The 15,413-nt window shown below is 34.4% G+C and overlaps 1 protein-coding gene across 2 annotated transcripts in view; it reads left to right on the forward strand.

Moving 5' to 3' along the window:
- Positions 1-15,413, forward strand: part of esyt1b (extended synaptotagmin-like protein 1b) — a 91,221-nt gene that overhangs the window by 71,529 nt on the left and 4,279 nt on the right. For both annotated transcript variants that reach the window (XM_056460542.1, XM_056460543.1), the window contains 16 exons: positions 1,138-1,304; positions 1,394-1,526; positions 2,159-2,253; positions 2,373-2,481; positions 4,627-4,803; positions 5,173-5,255; positions 7,055-7,103; positions 7,352-7,441; positions 7,526-7,621; positions 9,793-9,864; positions 9,954-10,040; positions 10,488-10,634; positions 11,810-11,949; positions 12,059-12,190; positions 13,035-13,143; positions 14,672-14,721. In XM_056460542.1, the coding sequence (XP_056316517.1) occupies positions 1,138-1,304; positions 1,394-1,526; positions 2,159-2,253; positions 2,373-2,481; positions 4,627-4,803; positions 5,173-5,255; positions 7,055-7,103; positions 7,352-7,441; positions 7,526-7,621; positions 9,793-9,864; positions 9,954-10,040; positions 10,488-10,634; positions 11,810-11,949; positions 12,059-12,190; positions 13,035-13,143; positions 14,672-14,721 (1,736 nt within the window). The remainder of the gene's footprint in view (positions 1-1,137; positions 1,305-1,393; positions 1,527-2,158; positions 2,254-2,372; positions 2,482-4,626; positions 4,804-5,172; positions 5,256-7,054; positions 7,104-7,351; positions 7,442-7,525; positions 7,622-9,792; positions 9,865-9,953; positions 10,041-10,487; positions 10,635-11,809; positions 11,950-12,058; positions 12,191-13,034; positions 13,144-14,671; positions 14,722-15,413) is intronic.

Below are 15,413 nucleotides of genomic sequence, written 5' to 3' on the forward strand. Positions count from 1 at the left end.
GTGAGATCAGAAGCTAATACAAAGCAGAGGACTGTTGAATAATACTGAAGGGCTTTATTCTGCGAAAGCAACCACCTGGATGTACTTTATCCTTCTTATTACACTGCTTCTTGTCATAAAAAGCACAAATTAGACACATAACATTGTTCTGAGTCACAAGAGTTTTATCATTTTAATGAAATGCACAACTGACAGAATTGAGAACAACTGAATGCAGCATACACTAACCTATGTATTATCGCAAGATGGTGCCAAACAGTCAAAAAACAGCAGCGTTCCAGACAAGCATATAATCATGTATGTGAATATATTCACTGATGGTTAAGATGATTTTAAGTACTCTGATGAGCCTTATCTGGGAATTACATACCTTGGAATGTCCCCACGGACCAATCAGAATCAAGTATTCTAGACAGCTGTGGATTATTTATAGATATGTATGTGGGTGCATGAGCAGAATATTGGCACAGCAACAAACTGCCCTTTTTTGGCACAAGCCATTGAAATGAATGGGTTTGATAGCACAGCACTTTCTGCGTCCAGTGTGAAAGCCGCTTCACACAGTGCAATGGCTGTGAGTGGAGGAAAAGTGAAACTAGCACAATGAACACTGCTGGCCAGTGTGGCGCTGCATAGGCTTTTTAGGCTAATTTTTCAGCAGATAAATTTTAGCAGCTGAAAATTCGGTGCATCCACAATGAATATATTTACTAACGGTCAAGATTCATACTCCCTTGAGCCTGTGTTATTGGTTTAACCGCTTGTTATCTAACATATAATAACATAACTTGAAACTAAGGTCATGATTGACCAATCAGAATCGAGTATTTCAGAGAGCCCTGTAATAATGCATTTTAAATACCAGTTCACCTGCTTGTTAAAATCTCTAACCAAATAAATTGTAATTTTGCTTTAAACCACCGCCAGGGAGAGAGGATTATTATTTATTTGCTTAATATTTTGGAATTGTATAAATATATCTAGTTAATATCACTACCTGCTTTAAATAAAATATGCATTCGAAGATTTAATAAATGGTAAAAACAATCAGATTTGGGCATGAAAAATCGAGATTACTGCATCACTAGTTGTCAAATCTAGCCTATACCAACAGCTAAATTTGTTCTTTATTTTCAGATTTTGGACTCAAGGCTGGATTCGAGTGTTTTTCATCGTCAGAAGCCTGTTGTTGAAGATCATTTGACAGCAGAAGAGCATGAAGAAAAAGGCCCAGTCGCTTCTGAACATTCCCCCGCTGCGGTCAATAAAGAGTCGGAGAAGAAAACACTGCCAACAAAGCAAAGGTTTGACTGATCATGACTGCTGATATTATATAGAGCATATAACTGAGTTTGATTAAGAGCTGAATCTGTTTGTTTGTGCTGGTCTTCAGCAGGTTGAGTGAACTTGCAGCGTCTACTTTTCCTGTTCCTTTATCACTGCCTGAAGAACATCAGAAACAGACAACTCACACCATGGAGGAGCAGCACACACCTTCAACACCCAAAACACACATGCCGACTGAGGTTTGTGTGTGTACAGCTAAATTTACCATTTCATTTAATCGAACATTTGAATTCAGTGAATAATGTATGTAAATTATTTTATTTTATTTAACATTTTTCTTTATATATTCATTGCAATTTCAATTTGTATATTTATTAATGGATTTATATTTTAGATTACATAAAAATATAAATAAAAGTAAATATTTTAAACAATGTCATTTTGAAAGTGTTGAAATTTTTAAATGCATCAGGTAATTTGTCCTAAAGTTTTTTTTTTTTTTTTTTTATTCATCCATTTTTTTTAAGTATTTATTTTTTGTTGTAGGTTTGTTGTTGATTTGTTGAACGTATATGGTGGATATGGTTATTTGGTGTACTGTCTTGAGCAAATGATTGTTTTTTTTTTAGTTAATCAGTTACTTTAAGTTAATCAATTATTTTGATTCTTTTTTTTTCTGTAAATTCCAGTAAAATAATTCTGGTGTTATAGTAACATGAATGTAAAGTGACGTTTTGTAAAAATGACACACACGCACATATTTTTAATTATTTTTTTACTTAATTGAATATTATGCTTCTAATGTATTTTAATTTATTAAAAAAGCTTCAATGATTTGTTAATTAAAGGCATTGCTTCTCGTCATTTACAGAATCTCAGTAAAGCTCCTGACTCCACTACTGATATTGCTGAATATAAGGAATCAGCCCATAAAGATTCACAACACCTGGATAAACCAGCAGAACCGTGAGTTAAAGACTTAATATTATTCTACTAATATTAAATAACAGTAATATTAATAATCATAATCTTGATGGATTGTGATTACATAATTTATACATCGTCTCTCTGTTGATGTTGTTCAGGTCTCACAGGAGCGTTTCTCCCAGTGTTTCTGCTGAGGAGACAAAAGTGACCAGTTCTACGGACACGAGACCCCAAAAGACGAGCCCCGACTCCAACTTTGGCAGCAAAGTGAGTGTTTTTGTTGTTGTTGTTGCTTTACTTTTATATTTTTGGATCAACATCACCACTGATTTTTGACAATACTAATAAAAACAGATTTGTTTCCCTGCACTTGTCCATTTTTTTAGATTGCCAAATGGAAAGAAAACATTTAAGTTTTTTTTGTTGTTGAACTTTATCAATTTGTGTCTGTAGACTTAAATTAAATTACATATTTCTAAAGACTATAACTTCACCAACGGCACACTTTTACTCGTATCTGTATTCTGAGGGTTTTGTTCAAAATTTAATCCTACAAAATAATGTGAAAATAATTTTTTTTCTTCTTTTTTGTCTGCTGTGTTTACAAAATTATAAAGTGCTAAAAAAGGTTAGCTAAATCTCCTCTGTAAAAACCTTTCACTCTAATATAGCAGGAAACAAAAATAGGATTTATGAACCTGACTTCATTAACAGTTCAGATTTTGACCTTCAAATGTTTGCAGATTTGTGCCTTCTCAAAAGGATAGTTCACCCAAAAATTCCATTTTACTCACCCTCAAGTGCTTTCAAACCTTTATGATTTTCTTTCTCCTGTTGACCACAGAAGAAGATATTCTGAAAAAAGTAGAAAACCGGCAACCATTGACACTCATTGTAGAAAAAACAACTATGTGGAAGTCAATGGTTACAGGTGTTCAGCTCACTTAATAACATATTATGTTCAACAGAAAAAAGAAACTCAAACAGGTTTGAACCAAGCGGCAACCTCCCGCTCTCCCTCGGGAAGCCAATACGGAAGTAACTGAAACTGCAATTCATCAAAATTCCGCTAGTCCTGGCTCCATAATAGAGCAAAGTGCAATTGAGCCCACTGTTAGAATGGCCAACTTTACAGCAGAAAAAAAGGTGTTTACAGCCTGGTACAAATAATGATTTTGGTTCATATAGCTATTATTACCCTTCATGACAACTGTGAGGGGCGTGAATTTTTTTATAACTCATCCATTTCCTTTATTTTAGGTTATATTAAGTTTGCATAATTAAGGGCGTGGCCACTTGAGTGACAGCTAGGTCTCGCTGGTCGCCGTCACTTCACCTCAGCTAAATCAGGCAGATTAGCCACTGATCTCGGCATATTCATGGTATTTTTGTGTTGTTTTATGTGGCTTTACACAGTCAGCTGCCTTTTGGACTTATTTCTTACAATTATCAGATGATATGGGATGCTGTGTGCACTTAAATGTGCTCACAAACCATTCACGTGGCCTCCGTTTCCCATGTGAGTAAAGTTATATACTTGTATACCATCTCTATAAATGTATTTGTTTTATTTAAGATCATTTATCATTAATATTTTTCTTTAGACCCGTAAAGCACTCCAGAATGTGACAGATTGATTAGCTGTAGACTATAGAACAGTCATCTGAAGCGTTATCATACAGTGTTATGCTGGAGTTCATCAATAGTCTTGCATTTACTAACACACACTATATCTGAAGTGTTTGGAAGAATTTCGCGTTTTCCTCCTGTAGAAAAACGTCATAAGAACAATGTTTAGTGGCTCACTGTATTACTACAGTGTTTTTAAAAGTCTAAACACTTTATTGATATAGTGTACAGCCAAGCACATGTGGTCAGAACACAAACGAGTCGCAGGTAATGAAGTATCAAGCATTTCTCCCAAAATAAAGTCTGTCTGCCAGGTCTAAGCAAAGTGCCAGCAGGTGTCTGTTGCTCCGCTCACTCTCCGCCTCTTTGGCCTTGTTTGGTATCCCGCCATGGGTGCGATGACGCGCGAACAAAATGGCGACGGTTGGCCGCGCCTACTTGTAGCTTCTATTGCAGTGTTCAGAAACCTATGGGTGACGTCACGGATGCTACGTCCATATATTTTACAGTCTATGGTTCGAACAAGTAAAGATGACAATGATGATATACTGTTTCATTTTGGGTGAACTATCCCTTTAGGAAAATAATATCTTATTTGTATATTTAAACAGAACACTTTAGAAAAGCTCCAAAAATGCTCTCAATTATTAATTAAATAATAGTTGTTGTTTTTACCCTATTCACCTGCAGTGTCTTGCATTGAATCTAAGGCTGCAGGGACATGTTCAGCATGTCAGGAGTGTATTTTTCAAATGTGGTGGTTGTTTGCTGTGTGTCCTGCAGGGGCTGCTGCGGCTTCACCTGCTGGAGGCTCAGGATCTGGTGGCGAAGGACAGTCTGATGGGTGGGATGGTGAAGGGGAAAAGTGACCCGTATGTCAAGATCCACATCGGAGACACAACATTTAAGAGTCACGTGATCAAGGAGAACCTCAACCCCACCTGGAATGAGATGTATGAGGTGCGAAGGACAAGACATTTTGTTTAATATTATATAAAATATGTGATTTTTAATTCTTCTATTATATAATAGTGCTATTTATTATATAGTAGTGATACATTATTTTCAGTAGAATAAAAGGAGAAATAAACTAAAGGAGCTTAACTAGTTATGTTTCTCATTTTCAATATTATTATATGGTACTGAGCCCCAATCACAAAATAAATAATTTTTAAATTGATTAATATTTGTTTACTTTTTTCTTAAATATGTTAAAATGACGTTTGTTTAGTTGAATATGAATTGGTATGATAACTATTGTTTTACTTTATATTTTATTTTATTGTGTCTGAAAGCTCAACAGTAATGTCTGTCTTTTTTATTTACTAGCTGATTCTGAGTCCTGATCATAATCTAGAGGTGAAGTTCGAGGTCTATGATAAGGATGTTGATTCTGATGATTTCCTTGGAAGGTTAGTATATTTACAAAACCTTTTCACCAATAAACACTGTTCAAAAAAGGCTTAAATTCTTGCATTTATGCATTCAATTTTGAGGCAACTGTATATTTTCCCTATTACTTTTTGACTACTGTCTTCAGTTTGTTGATTATTTTAATTATTAAAACTATAAATAGCAATGTGTAGTACAAAGAATTTATTTAATATTAATTTAAATGCAATTAATGGATTCTTTTGATTATTTATATATATATATATATATATATATATATATATATATATATATATATATATATATATATATATATATATATATATATATATATATATATATATAAAATAGCAAAACCCTCTAATCAGACCTCTTTTCTTGTATATGAGCATTTTCTATCAGGCTCCTCTGATTAGGTTCAGAAGTTTAATTTAATAGGTAATGATTAGGTTATTAGCTAGTAAATAAAATAAATTTTGTTTAAAAATGTCACTTTAGACAATTGTTTGGTTTTTAACAAGGTAAATTTTCTTTTGCGTCAAAACCAGCTAAATCCATGTGTGCTTTTTTTGCAAAAACCTCCAAATCCTCCTATTGGGACAAGACGGTGTATTTAGTTGAAAATCACTAAAGATTCTTTTACCTAACATGAAACACATTACACAGACCACCCAAAATTAAAAATAAATAAATCTGTCAAGTAAGTGGCGGTTCATTCCGCTGTGATAAACCAGGGAAAAGGCAGAATATAAATGAATGAATGAAATCTGTCAAGTAAATGCATTAATCAATAACATTAAAACTGACATTAATTAAATCTTAACAATCTGTAGTCATTTCTGATATTTGGGATTTAGATTTAATGTAAATAGAACAATGCAAACATTGTAAACTAAGCTTAGTAGATTCAAATAATGTAGTGTAATAACATTGTAAAACATCAATATCTGTGCATTGTCCATTAATCAGACGTATGGGTATTATGAGGTAATACAAATATTGTGTAGTTTTATACATCATATTTATCTTTTAAAAAATAGCATAAATTAGCAAATAAAACACAAGGTGGGCCTGCTGGGCAAAAAGGGGATGCCTCTCAGACAATTTTAGAAGCTGTCATTAATTCATCCTCACCATACTTAAGGCCTTGATCCCTTGTGTATCCTCATAGCATCCACGTGGCATAAAAGAGCAGCATCTTAACTCTGTCGTGAAACGCAGTTCCTGTTTAATGTATAGTAAATCAGACTCATTCAAAGTAGCATCGCTGCGCAAAAAAAACGGTATGAATGCATGTTACACTTCCGACAGTGTTTTCTTTTTCTTGTAATGCACAGAGTTTTGAGGTAAAGGATGTTTTGCTGCTAAAGGCAAGTGGCGTTTAGCGGCTTTTGCCAACAAACAGTTATTTCTGACTGCACTGACGCTGGGATTTAGATGATTTGAAGCAAATCTATGCTTCTAGGCGGAAGTGGCGTTTAGCGGCTTTTGCATCTGAACTCTTCATATATAGTATTTCCATATGTATATGTAATACACCATTTAAATTTTCTGATCAATTACTTTTAATAAAAAACTGAATTTAACTAGAATGACGAAAAAAAAAGCATTTTTAATTATTTAAAAAAATTATTAATGAATCATAAATTAGATTATTTATTTATTTATTATTTATTTATTGTTTTTTTATTAATCCATCACATTCAACAACAAAAAAGTCAGAGAAATTAATAATTATTTAAGAAGGTAATTGATTTAAAAAAGTATTTCAGATGCCATAATCAACATAAATAACATTATTTTCCTGATGTTCACCCAGATTTAAGCTCAGACTTGGAGACATTATCAAATCTCAGTACAATGATGAGGTGAGTATTTTTCACTCTGATCTGTAAATTCAACAGAACATTTTGTTTGAAATTAAGATGTAAAATATTTAATATTAAATTATTATATTATCATGATATTTTGTGCAATATTTAAAATATTTCTAAATATTTTAAATGATTATCACTAAAATAAAAGAAACACTCAGCTTAATGACCTGTGTTTCTCACAATATTAATTAGCAGAACACACACATGACTCTTTCCTGCTGTTAATTTGTGGTTTGCAGTGGTTTACACTGAATGATATCAAACATGGCCGTGTGCATCTGGTTGTGGAGTGGCTGCCCACCGTCACCCAGCGGGACAAACTGGAGCAGGTCAGTTTAACCAGAGACAGTTAGTACAGTCTTTATATAGCACTGACTTCATAGTGAACGAGTGTGTGTGTGTGTTTGCTTCAGGTTATGCAGATGCAGAGCTCGCAGTCCTACCAGAACAAGAGTGTGGCTTCAGCAGCGCTGCTCTTCATTCTGTTAGACAGAGCTCATCAGCTGCCCGTGAGTCACAGTCACATCAGCGTTCTCCGTTTATACGTCTACATCTGTCTCCATCAATATGGCCACTTTTAGTAGTTCAATATATTCTTTATAACTAATTTTAAATGTATAAAAGAATACATTGTGTTATATTTCAATTTACACTTCCTGACAAAAGTCTTTCCGTCGATCTAAGTTGTAATAGGAACAAATAATAACTTGACTTTTAGTTGATCATTTAGAAAAGTGTCAGAAGGTAGATTTTTCCAATGAATGATCTGTTGAACTGCATCAGATCTTCACTTATTTGAACTGGACATACCCACTGCACATGGACATTTGTAATTATGTTTATCTATCTGCACACCTCTGCTATTAATGGTATCCTGTACATATATTTATTGTAAATCTGTTCATAGCTAATACAACCTGTATATAATGTTTATAGTACATCCATCTGTAAATATCACCATAGTTTTTCTATAACTGCACTTTATAATTTATACCTATATCCTGCACTTGCTGCTATTGCACTGCTGGTTAGACCTAAACTGCATTTCGTTGCCTTGTACTTGTACATGTGTAATGACAATAAAGTTGAATCTAATCTAATCTAATCCCAATAATCACAAACACTGCAGAAGACCTACTGGAACCTGCATGAACCCAAGGTTCTCATAGAAATCAGTCAAGTTTGGTGAAGGAAAAATCATGGTTTGGGGCTATCTTCAGTATGGGGGCGTGCGAGAGATTTGCAGAGTGGATGACAACAACAGCAGCCTGAGGTATTAAGACACTTGTGCTGCCTATTACATTACAAACCACAGGAGAGGGCAAATTCTTCAGTAGGATAGCGCTCCTTCTCATACTTCAGCCTCCACATTAAAGTTCCTTAAAGCAAAGAAGGTCAAGGTGCTCCAGGATTGGCCAGCCCAGTCACCAGAGATGAACATTATTGAGCATGTCTGGGGTAAGATGAAGGAGGCATTGAAGATGACTGAAAAGAATCTTGATGATCTCTGGGAGTCCTGCAAGCTTTCTTTGCCATTCCAGATGACTTTATTAATAAGTGATTTGAGTCATTGCAGAGATGTCTGGATGCAGTCCTCCAAGCTCATGATGGAGTCATACACAATATTAATTCTGTTTCCACTGCACCATGACTTTATATTCTATACTGGACAATATTTCAGTTAAATGACAAGACTTTTGTCTAAGCAAAGTCAGACCTTACTGTCCTAATTAAAGCATTAAAAATAAAAGCATGATCATGTTTTATTTTGTTAAAATAAGCGTAATCTAGAGGCCTTTGCCTTTCATATAAGCCACTTCTGATACCAAATGATCAACTAGAAGTCAAGTTATTATTTGTTGTTCTTAAAACTTGGATGGGTGACAAGACTTTTGTCAGGTAGTGTAATTGTTTATTCTGTCATTTTATGTATTAAAAACCTATGCTGAATGTTGAACTTGAATCTTCTATTACAAATATTATAGATGTATGTACATCTATATACATGTGTATGTATGTGTGTTTTTTTATTAGCCCTTCTGTGATATTTAATTAATTTTTCATATATTTCCCAAGCGAAGTTTAACAGAGCAAGACATTTTCACAGTGTTTCCTATAATATTTTTGTCGTCTTGAGAAAGTCTTATACTTTTAGTTTTAACTGGAATAAAAGCAGTTATTAATAATTTTTTATTTAAAATTCAAGTCAAGATTATTAGCCCACTTAAGAAATTATTTTTTAGATGGTCCACAGATCAAACCATTGTTATCCAATAACTGGCCCAATTTCCTGACGTGACTAGCTAACATAATTAACCTAGTTAAGCCTTTAAATGTCACTTTATGCTGAATACTTGTATCTTGCAAAATATCATGTACTGTCATCATGGCGAAGACTAAATGAAAGAGTTCATTTAAAATATAAGTTTAAATTTTTAATTTAAAAGGTGTTGAACAAATCTCTCTTACCTGCAATAGTCATTTTTAAATATTTTATTTGCAAAAATATTTTAAAGTTTCTATGTGATTATAAATACACAATTAAGTATTATTAATAAAATATATCATGTAATTTTATCATAATAATTATGCATCTTAATGGAATTACATGTATATTATAATAATTGGAACAACCTGTTAATAAACCTTTGTAAGCACTGATGTTTCTCTCTGTCTCTAGCTGAAGAAAAGTGGAAAGGAACCCAAAGCTGCAGCTGAACTTATACTTGGAGCTACGTCTCATAAAAGCAAGGCAGGAGACTCATATCAGTAAAAACAGTGTCTTTTAAATGTAATATGCACATTTATTTATTTGCTCTCTCTGTTTGGTCCAATGTAAAGGTGTGTGAACGTTCGTCTTCTCCTCACTGGAATGAAACGTTTGACTTTCTGGTTCATGACCCCAAAAAGGATATGCTCATCATCAAGGTGAGGATATTGTAGTCAAATGTGCTTATTTAAGAGATTAACATATAGAGCATCGTGTTAGTGCATGTAATATTCATAAAAATAGTGATAATTGCAATGCTGAAGTACATTCTTAACATTGTAACGATGCTGTATATCAGCAGTTTCACTTAACATCCTTCCATCCTTAATGGCATCTTTTTTCTTATTGGTGTTTACTGACATGAAGGCGGGATCAACCTGTCAATCACTTCCCATTCCACCAATAGCAAACCACCACCATCCAATGAATGAATGATAGACTAAATCAAGTCCTGTCTTTCATTTATCTTTGTTTTAGAACCCGTTTCACCTGGATTTACAACACAATATGGAAGAAAAGACGAATTTATGAGTTGTATATTTTAATTTCAGCTTTGTATTTTAATGATTTTACACTCTGTTTTGGTTTCTTGTTATTTGGTGTAGCTCTCGAGTGCCTGGGATCAACCAATGGGCTCTTTGGTTCTGCCAATCAGAGAGCTGCTTTTAAAACCAGATCTTCTGCTGGACCAATGGCTGAGTCTGGATGGAGCTTCACCACAGAGTCAGATTCTGCTCAGAGCTCAGCTGAAGGTCAGATCTATCTATCTATCTATCTATCTATCTATCTATCTATCTATCTATCTATCTATCTATCTGTCTGTCTGTCTGTCATTTTCAGGAAGTGTCACCAAAATCTGACTTTTTTTGCATTGGAAAAAATGAAAACATGACAGCCATTTTGTTCATAATCAATGGTGTCAGGACTTTTCATCTTGATGACACTGACACTTTCATTGACATCAGTACTTGCTTTTGCAGGTTATCAACTAGGTTTTGCAGTTTGTACTAACTGTTTTGAGAAATGTATTAACTGTTGTGCTAATGTAAATAGTGTTGTGAGAAAGGCACCAAAGCCACTGAGAAAAACTAATATATTTTAAGCCTTAGGCCCAATCCCAATTCTATTTTTGTACCCCTTCTGGGAAATTTACCACTTGGTTTCGAGTGTGGTTCTGAAAAATCTTCATTTAAAGTGGCTATCTAACCCTTCCCCTTAGCCCTCATCATACATCCTCCATATTTCAACTGAAAACTTGATCCTTGGATAATCATTAAAGGATTACTCAATGGCTATTTTAAATTGATTATTATTCACAGGGCGACACAGTTGTGGGGGGAACCGGGCGCTCCGGTTTCCCCCACAGTCCAAAGACATGCACTTTAGGTGAATAGGGTAAGCTAAATTGTTTGTAGTGTATGTGTGTAAATGAGAGTGTATGGGTCTTTCCCAGTGATGGGTTGCAGCTAGAAGGGCATCCGCTGTGTAAAACATGTGCTGGATAAGTTGGCGGTTCACTCGACTGTGGCGACCCCTGAATAATAAAGGGACTAAGTCGAAAAGAAAATGAATGAATGAATGAATATTATTCACAGGAATAAATTCATTCATTTTCCTTTTGCTTAGTCCCTATTTCAGAGGTTGCCACAGCGGAATGAACCGCCAACTATTCCGGCATATGTTTAACACAACGGATGCCCTTTCAGCTGCAACCCAGTGTTGGGAAACACCCACACACACACACTCTCATTCACACACACACTATGGCTAATTTAGTTTATGCAGTTTGCCTGTACCACATCTTTGGACTGGGCACCCGGAGGAAACCCACACCAACACGGGGAGAACAAACTCCACACAGAAATGCCAACTGACCCAGACCTTCAGTAAACGTCAACAAATAACTGAGATTTCGTCTTTTATCCAGATCCTGGATTCCAAAATGGCGGCATTAGTGGCGATGGGTTCAGGTCCGGTTTTGAGTAACAAGCAAACGGCCACAACGGGTCAAATTCAGCTCTCCGTGTCCTTCCAGAAGAAGCTGACACTGCTCGTCCACAACTGCAGGTCTGAGCTGCACACATGATGACTCTTTGAGTTATCTCTGAGAGTGTAAAGTTTGAGGTGATTACAGGACACTAATATGTGTGTGTGTGTGTGTGTGTGTGTGTTTCAGGGGTCTGGTCACATTATCTAAGGACAGCTTAGACACTTACGTCTCCATCATTCTGCTGCCCGATAAAAGCAAGGCCACCAAGAGAAAGACCAGTGTGAAGAAGAAAAACCTCAATCCAGAATTCAATGAAAGGTGTGTGTGGGTGGGTGTATGTGTAGAAGTGTGTGTGTCTGTACGGAAAGCATTCATTTTTTCAATCTTTGTTATATTGCAGCCATTTGCTAAAATAATTTGTTAATAATTTTCCCTCATTAATGTACACACAGCAGCCCATATTGCCAGAAACACACAGAATTGTTGACATGTTTGCCGATTATTTAAAACAGAAAAACTGAAATATCACATGGTCCTGAGTATTCAGACCCTTTGCTCAGTATTTAGTTGAAGCACTCTTTTGATCTAATTTAGCCATGAGTGTTTTTGGGGAAGAGGCAACACATTTTTTCACACCTGGATTTGGAAGTCCTCTGCCATTCCTCCTTGAAGATCCTCAGGTTAGATGATAAACATTGGTGGACAGCCATTTTTAGGTCTTTCCAAAGATGCTCAATTGGGTTTACATCAGGGCTCTGGCTTGGCCATTCAAAAACAGTCACAGAGTTGTTGTGAAGCAACTCCTTTGTTTTTTTAGCTGTGTGCTTAGGGTCATTGTCTTGTTATTGCCCAGTCTGAGGTCCTAAGCACTCTGGAGAGGTTTTCATCCTGGAGATCCCTGTGCTTGGCCTCATTCATCTTTCAAACTTCAGATCCAGTATTAAAACATATATATCAAATAAATGACCTACAAAAACAAGTCCCAAGGGATGTTTCACAGAGATTTCAGAGGATTTCCTGTAATATTTTTTAAGTTTTGTTTCTTTTAGTCTGTCTGGAATAAAATAAGTTCTTTTCTGTTCTCAGATCTGTGCAGCGTCACTTGAGGACATTCAGTGTTTTTCTGAGATTTTCAGCAAGTGTGTGTGTGTTTATTCTGCAGGTTTGAGTTTGATATGAGTATGGAAGAGGCTCAGAGAAGAGAGCTCAGTGTGTGTGTGAAAAACGCTTCCTCGTCCTTCATGAACCGAGACAAAGACGTGATCGGCCAGGTCAGTTCACATCTACTGGGTTATGTGGAGGAACACATAAAAACCCCAAATTACATACTAAGGTTTTTATTTTTTATTTTTTTTAAAAGTATAATCGATAAGTGATTAATACAGGGTTCGTACTGGAAAATGCTTGATTTTTAATATAGCGTTTTTAAGGTTAGAAAAGTGCTTGGATTTTGGAGAAAGTGCTTGAACCTGCTTGAATTTGAAATTGCATTGCTTTCATAAAAATTCGTTATCTTACAGAGTAGTTTTTCTTTTAGCTTAAAATGCATTTTGCACATAACAAAAACCATTTGACAGGTGGGACATTTGCCATACAGTTAAAACAGTACCTTAGTCCTAACCCAAAGTAATATTGACAATAATAAAAAGTAATATTGATGAAAGCTTTCAAACTGTGGTTTCCATATTTGGTGACTGATTTTCGAAACAGTTGAAATAGTTCATTAATTTGCAGAAGGAATACTCTCTAACTCATTAGGATTTTATTTGTTACATCACTTTTGAATAGCGGTGGACATGAAAGTTTGGTACGACACCCAAACACAATCTGACTAAGCTCATTTTTTGAGAAATCAACTTTAGGTAGAAAGAGACCAAAATTTAAAAGATACTTCATCCAATAACTGCATTTTTTTTCCTTTTTTTATGTTTTTGGGTGAACTATTTCAATAAATCAATGCACCAAAGTATTCAACAATTTAAGTTGAAAGGTCATATTGTGTTTTTTAAAATAGCACAATGGATTTAAATGTGAAGAAGTACTGTGGTTGTTAGGTGCTGAAAAAAACATAAAAATGCATCTTGAAAGGGCTTGAAAAGTGCTGGAATTTAAAGTTGGAAACGGTGTAAGAACACTATTAATAATTAACACCAAAATAAATGGTGTATTATATTGTTTTAAAAATACATCTATGAAAACATCACATTTATAATGCAAACAACTTTTGTCCATAATAAAATGTCTGTAGAAATACAATTTTAAAATGTTGATATGGACTATTTGTAACATCAGATATCGTTCATATATATATTTAATTGTTATTTTATTGTGTATATATTTTAATATGCATTTTATTTAACATTTTTATACACATTTAAATACATTTTTATAATTTTCAGTGATATTCATTCAGTAATAAAAGTACTCATAACATTATTTTCATATTATGCTGTTTCTATTTCATTTAATAATACTAATCACTATTAAACAGATATTTTACAAGCTAATGTAAATGTTGATCAATGTTAATGTTGATTTAGTTGTTTTTAAAATAAACTTAAGCAATTAAGAATACATTGTGTATACAAAACTAATTTATACACATAAAAATCTTTCAGTTATACATGTTAAATGTTTTGTGTGTCTGTAAATATGAAAGAAATCAATATTCAAAGGTTTTAATATATTGTATGCCAATTGTATTTGATTTTAGGATCACTTAATGCCATTTAATAATAGTAATAGTAGTCCATAAAACCAATATTTCAGGGTTTAATGCATGTTTATTTCTTCCTGTAGGTGCAAATAGACCTGGGACACATTGATTTAATCTCTGGAGTCACACAATGGTGAGTTTTGACATGTAATACACAAACATGCTAGTATTTTCTTCTTATATTTGACCCTGGAACACAACTTATGTTGAATGGGTTAATTTTCCAATATTAAAAATACAGAGGGCTGTCACAATAATCAATATATGGACTTATCGCACAACACATGGACATGACCTCAATTATTTTTGCTGATTCAATATATATAATGCATTGCCCATAGATAAAAACCAATTCTAGCAACACTTCAGCTGATTGTGCAATCTCTGTTGGAGCTGTCAGAGTCGTTATGGTTAAATAAACACTAGTGTTTACTATAAATAAATCAATTTAGTATATTTTAATTTGTTGTCTGACAACTGAGAATAGATTTCCTGCGGCTGCCATTTTAAACAGCGAAATCAAGGCTGCGATGGGAAGAAACCCGGAAGTATCGCCTGAGTCACACAGGAATGTTGTGTACCTGGCTGTATGTCTTATCAGCGAAGAGAAATCAACACAAATTTATACTTTCACCGCCTTGCGAGTGACCCGAAGGTCCGTTTTGAGTGAATAATGAAAATAAAAAGGGAGTTAAGGGGTTAAGTTAATGGAAATGGCAGTAGTTAGCTTACGTTTTCTTTCCCAAACACACATTTTTGATGCCATTCATCAAACTCGAGTTAATGAACGGATTCTCTCACTATATGACATGTCACGATACTGAA

The sequence above is a fragment of the Danio aesculapii genome, chromosome 6 (genome assembly GCF_903798145.1).
Source record: "Danio aesculapii chromosome 6, fDanAes4.1, whole genome shotgun sequence".
Classification (NCBI taxonomy): domain Eukaryota; kingdom Metazoa; phylum Chordata; class Actinopteri; order Cypriniformes; family Danionidae; genus Danio; species Danio aesculapii.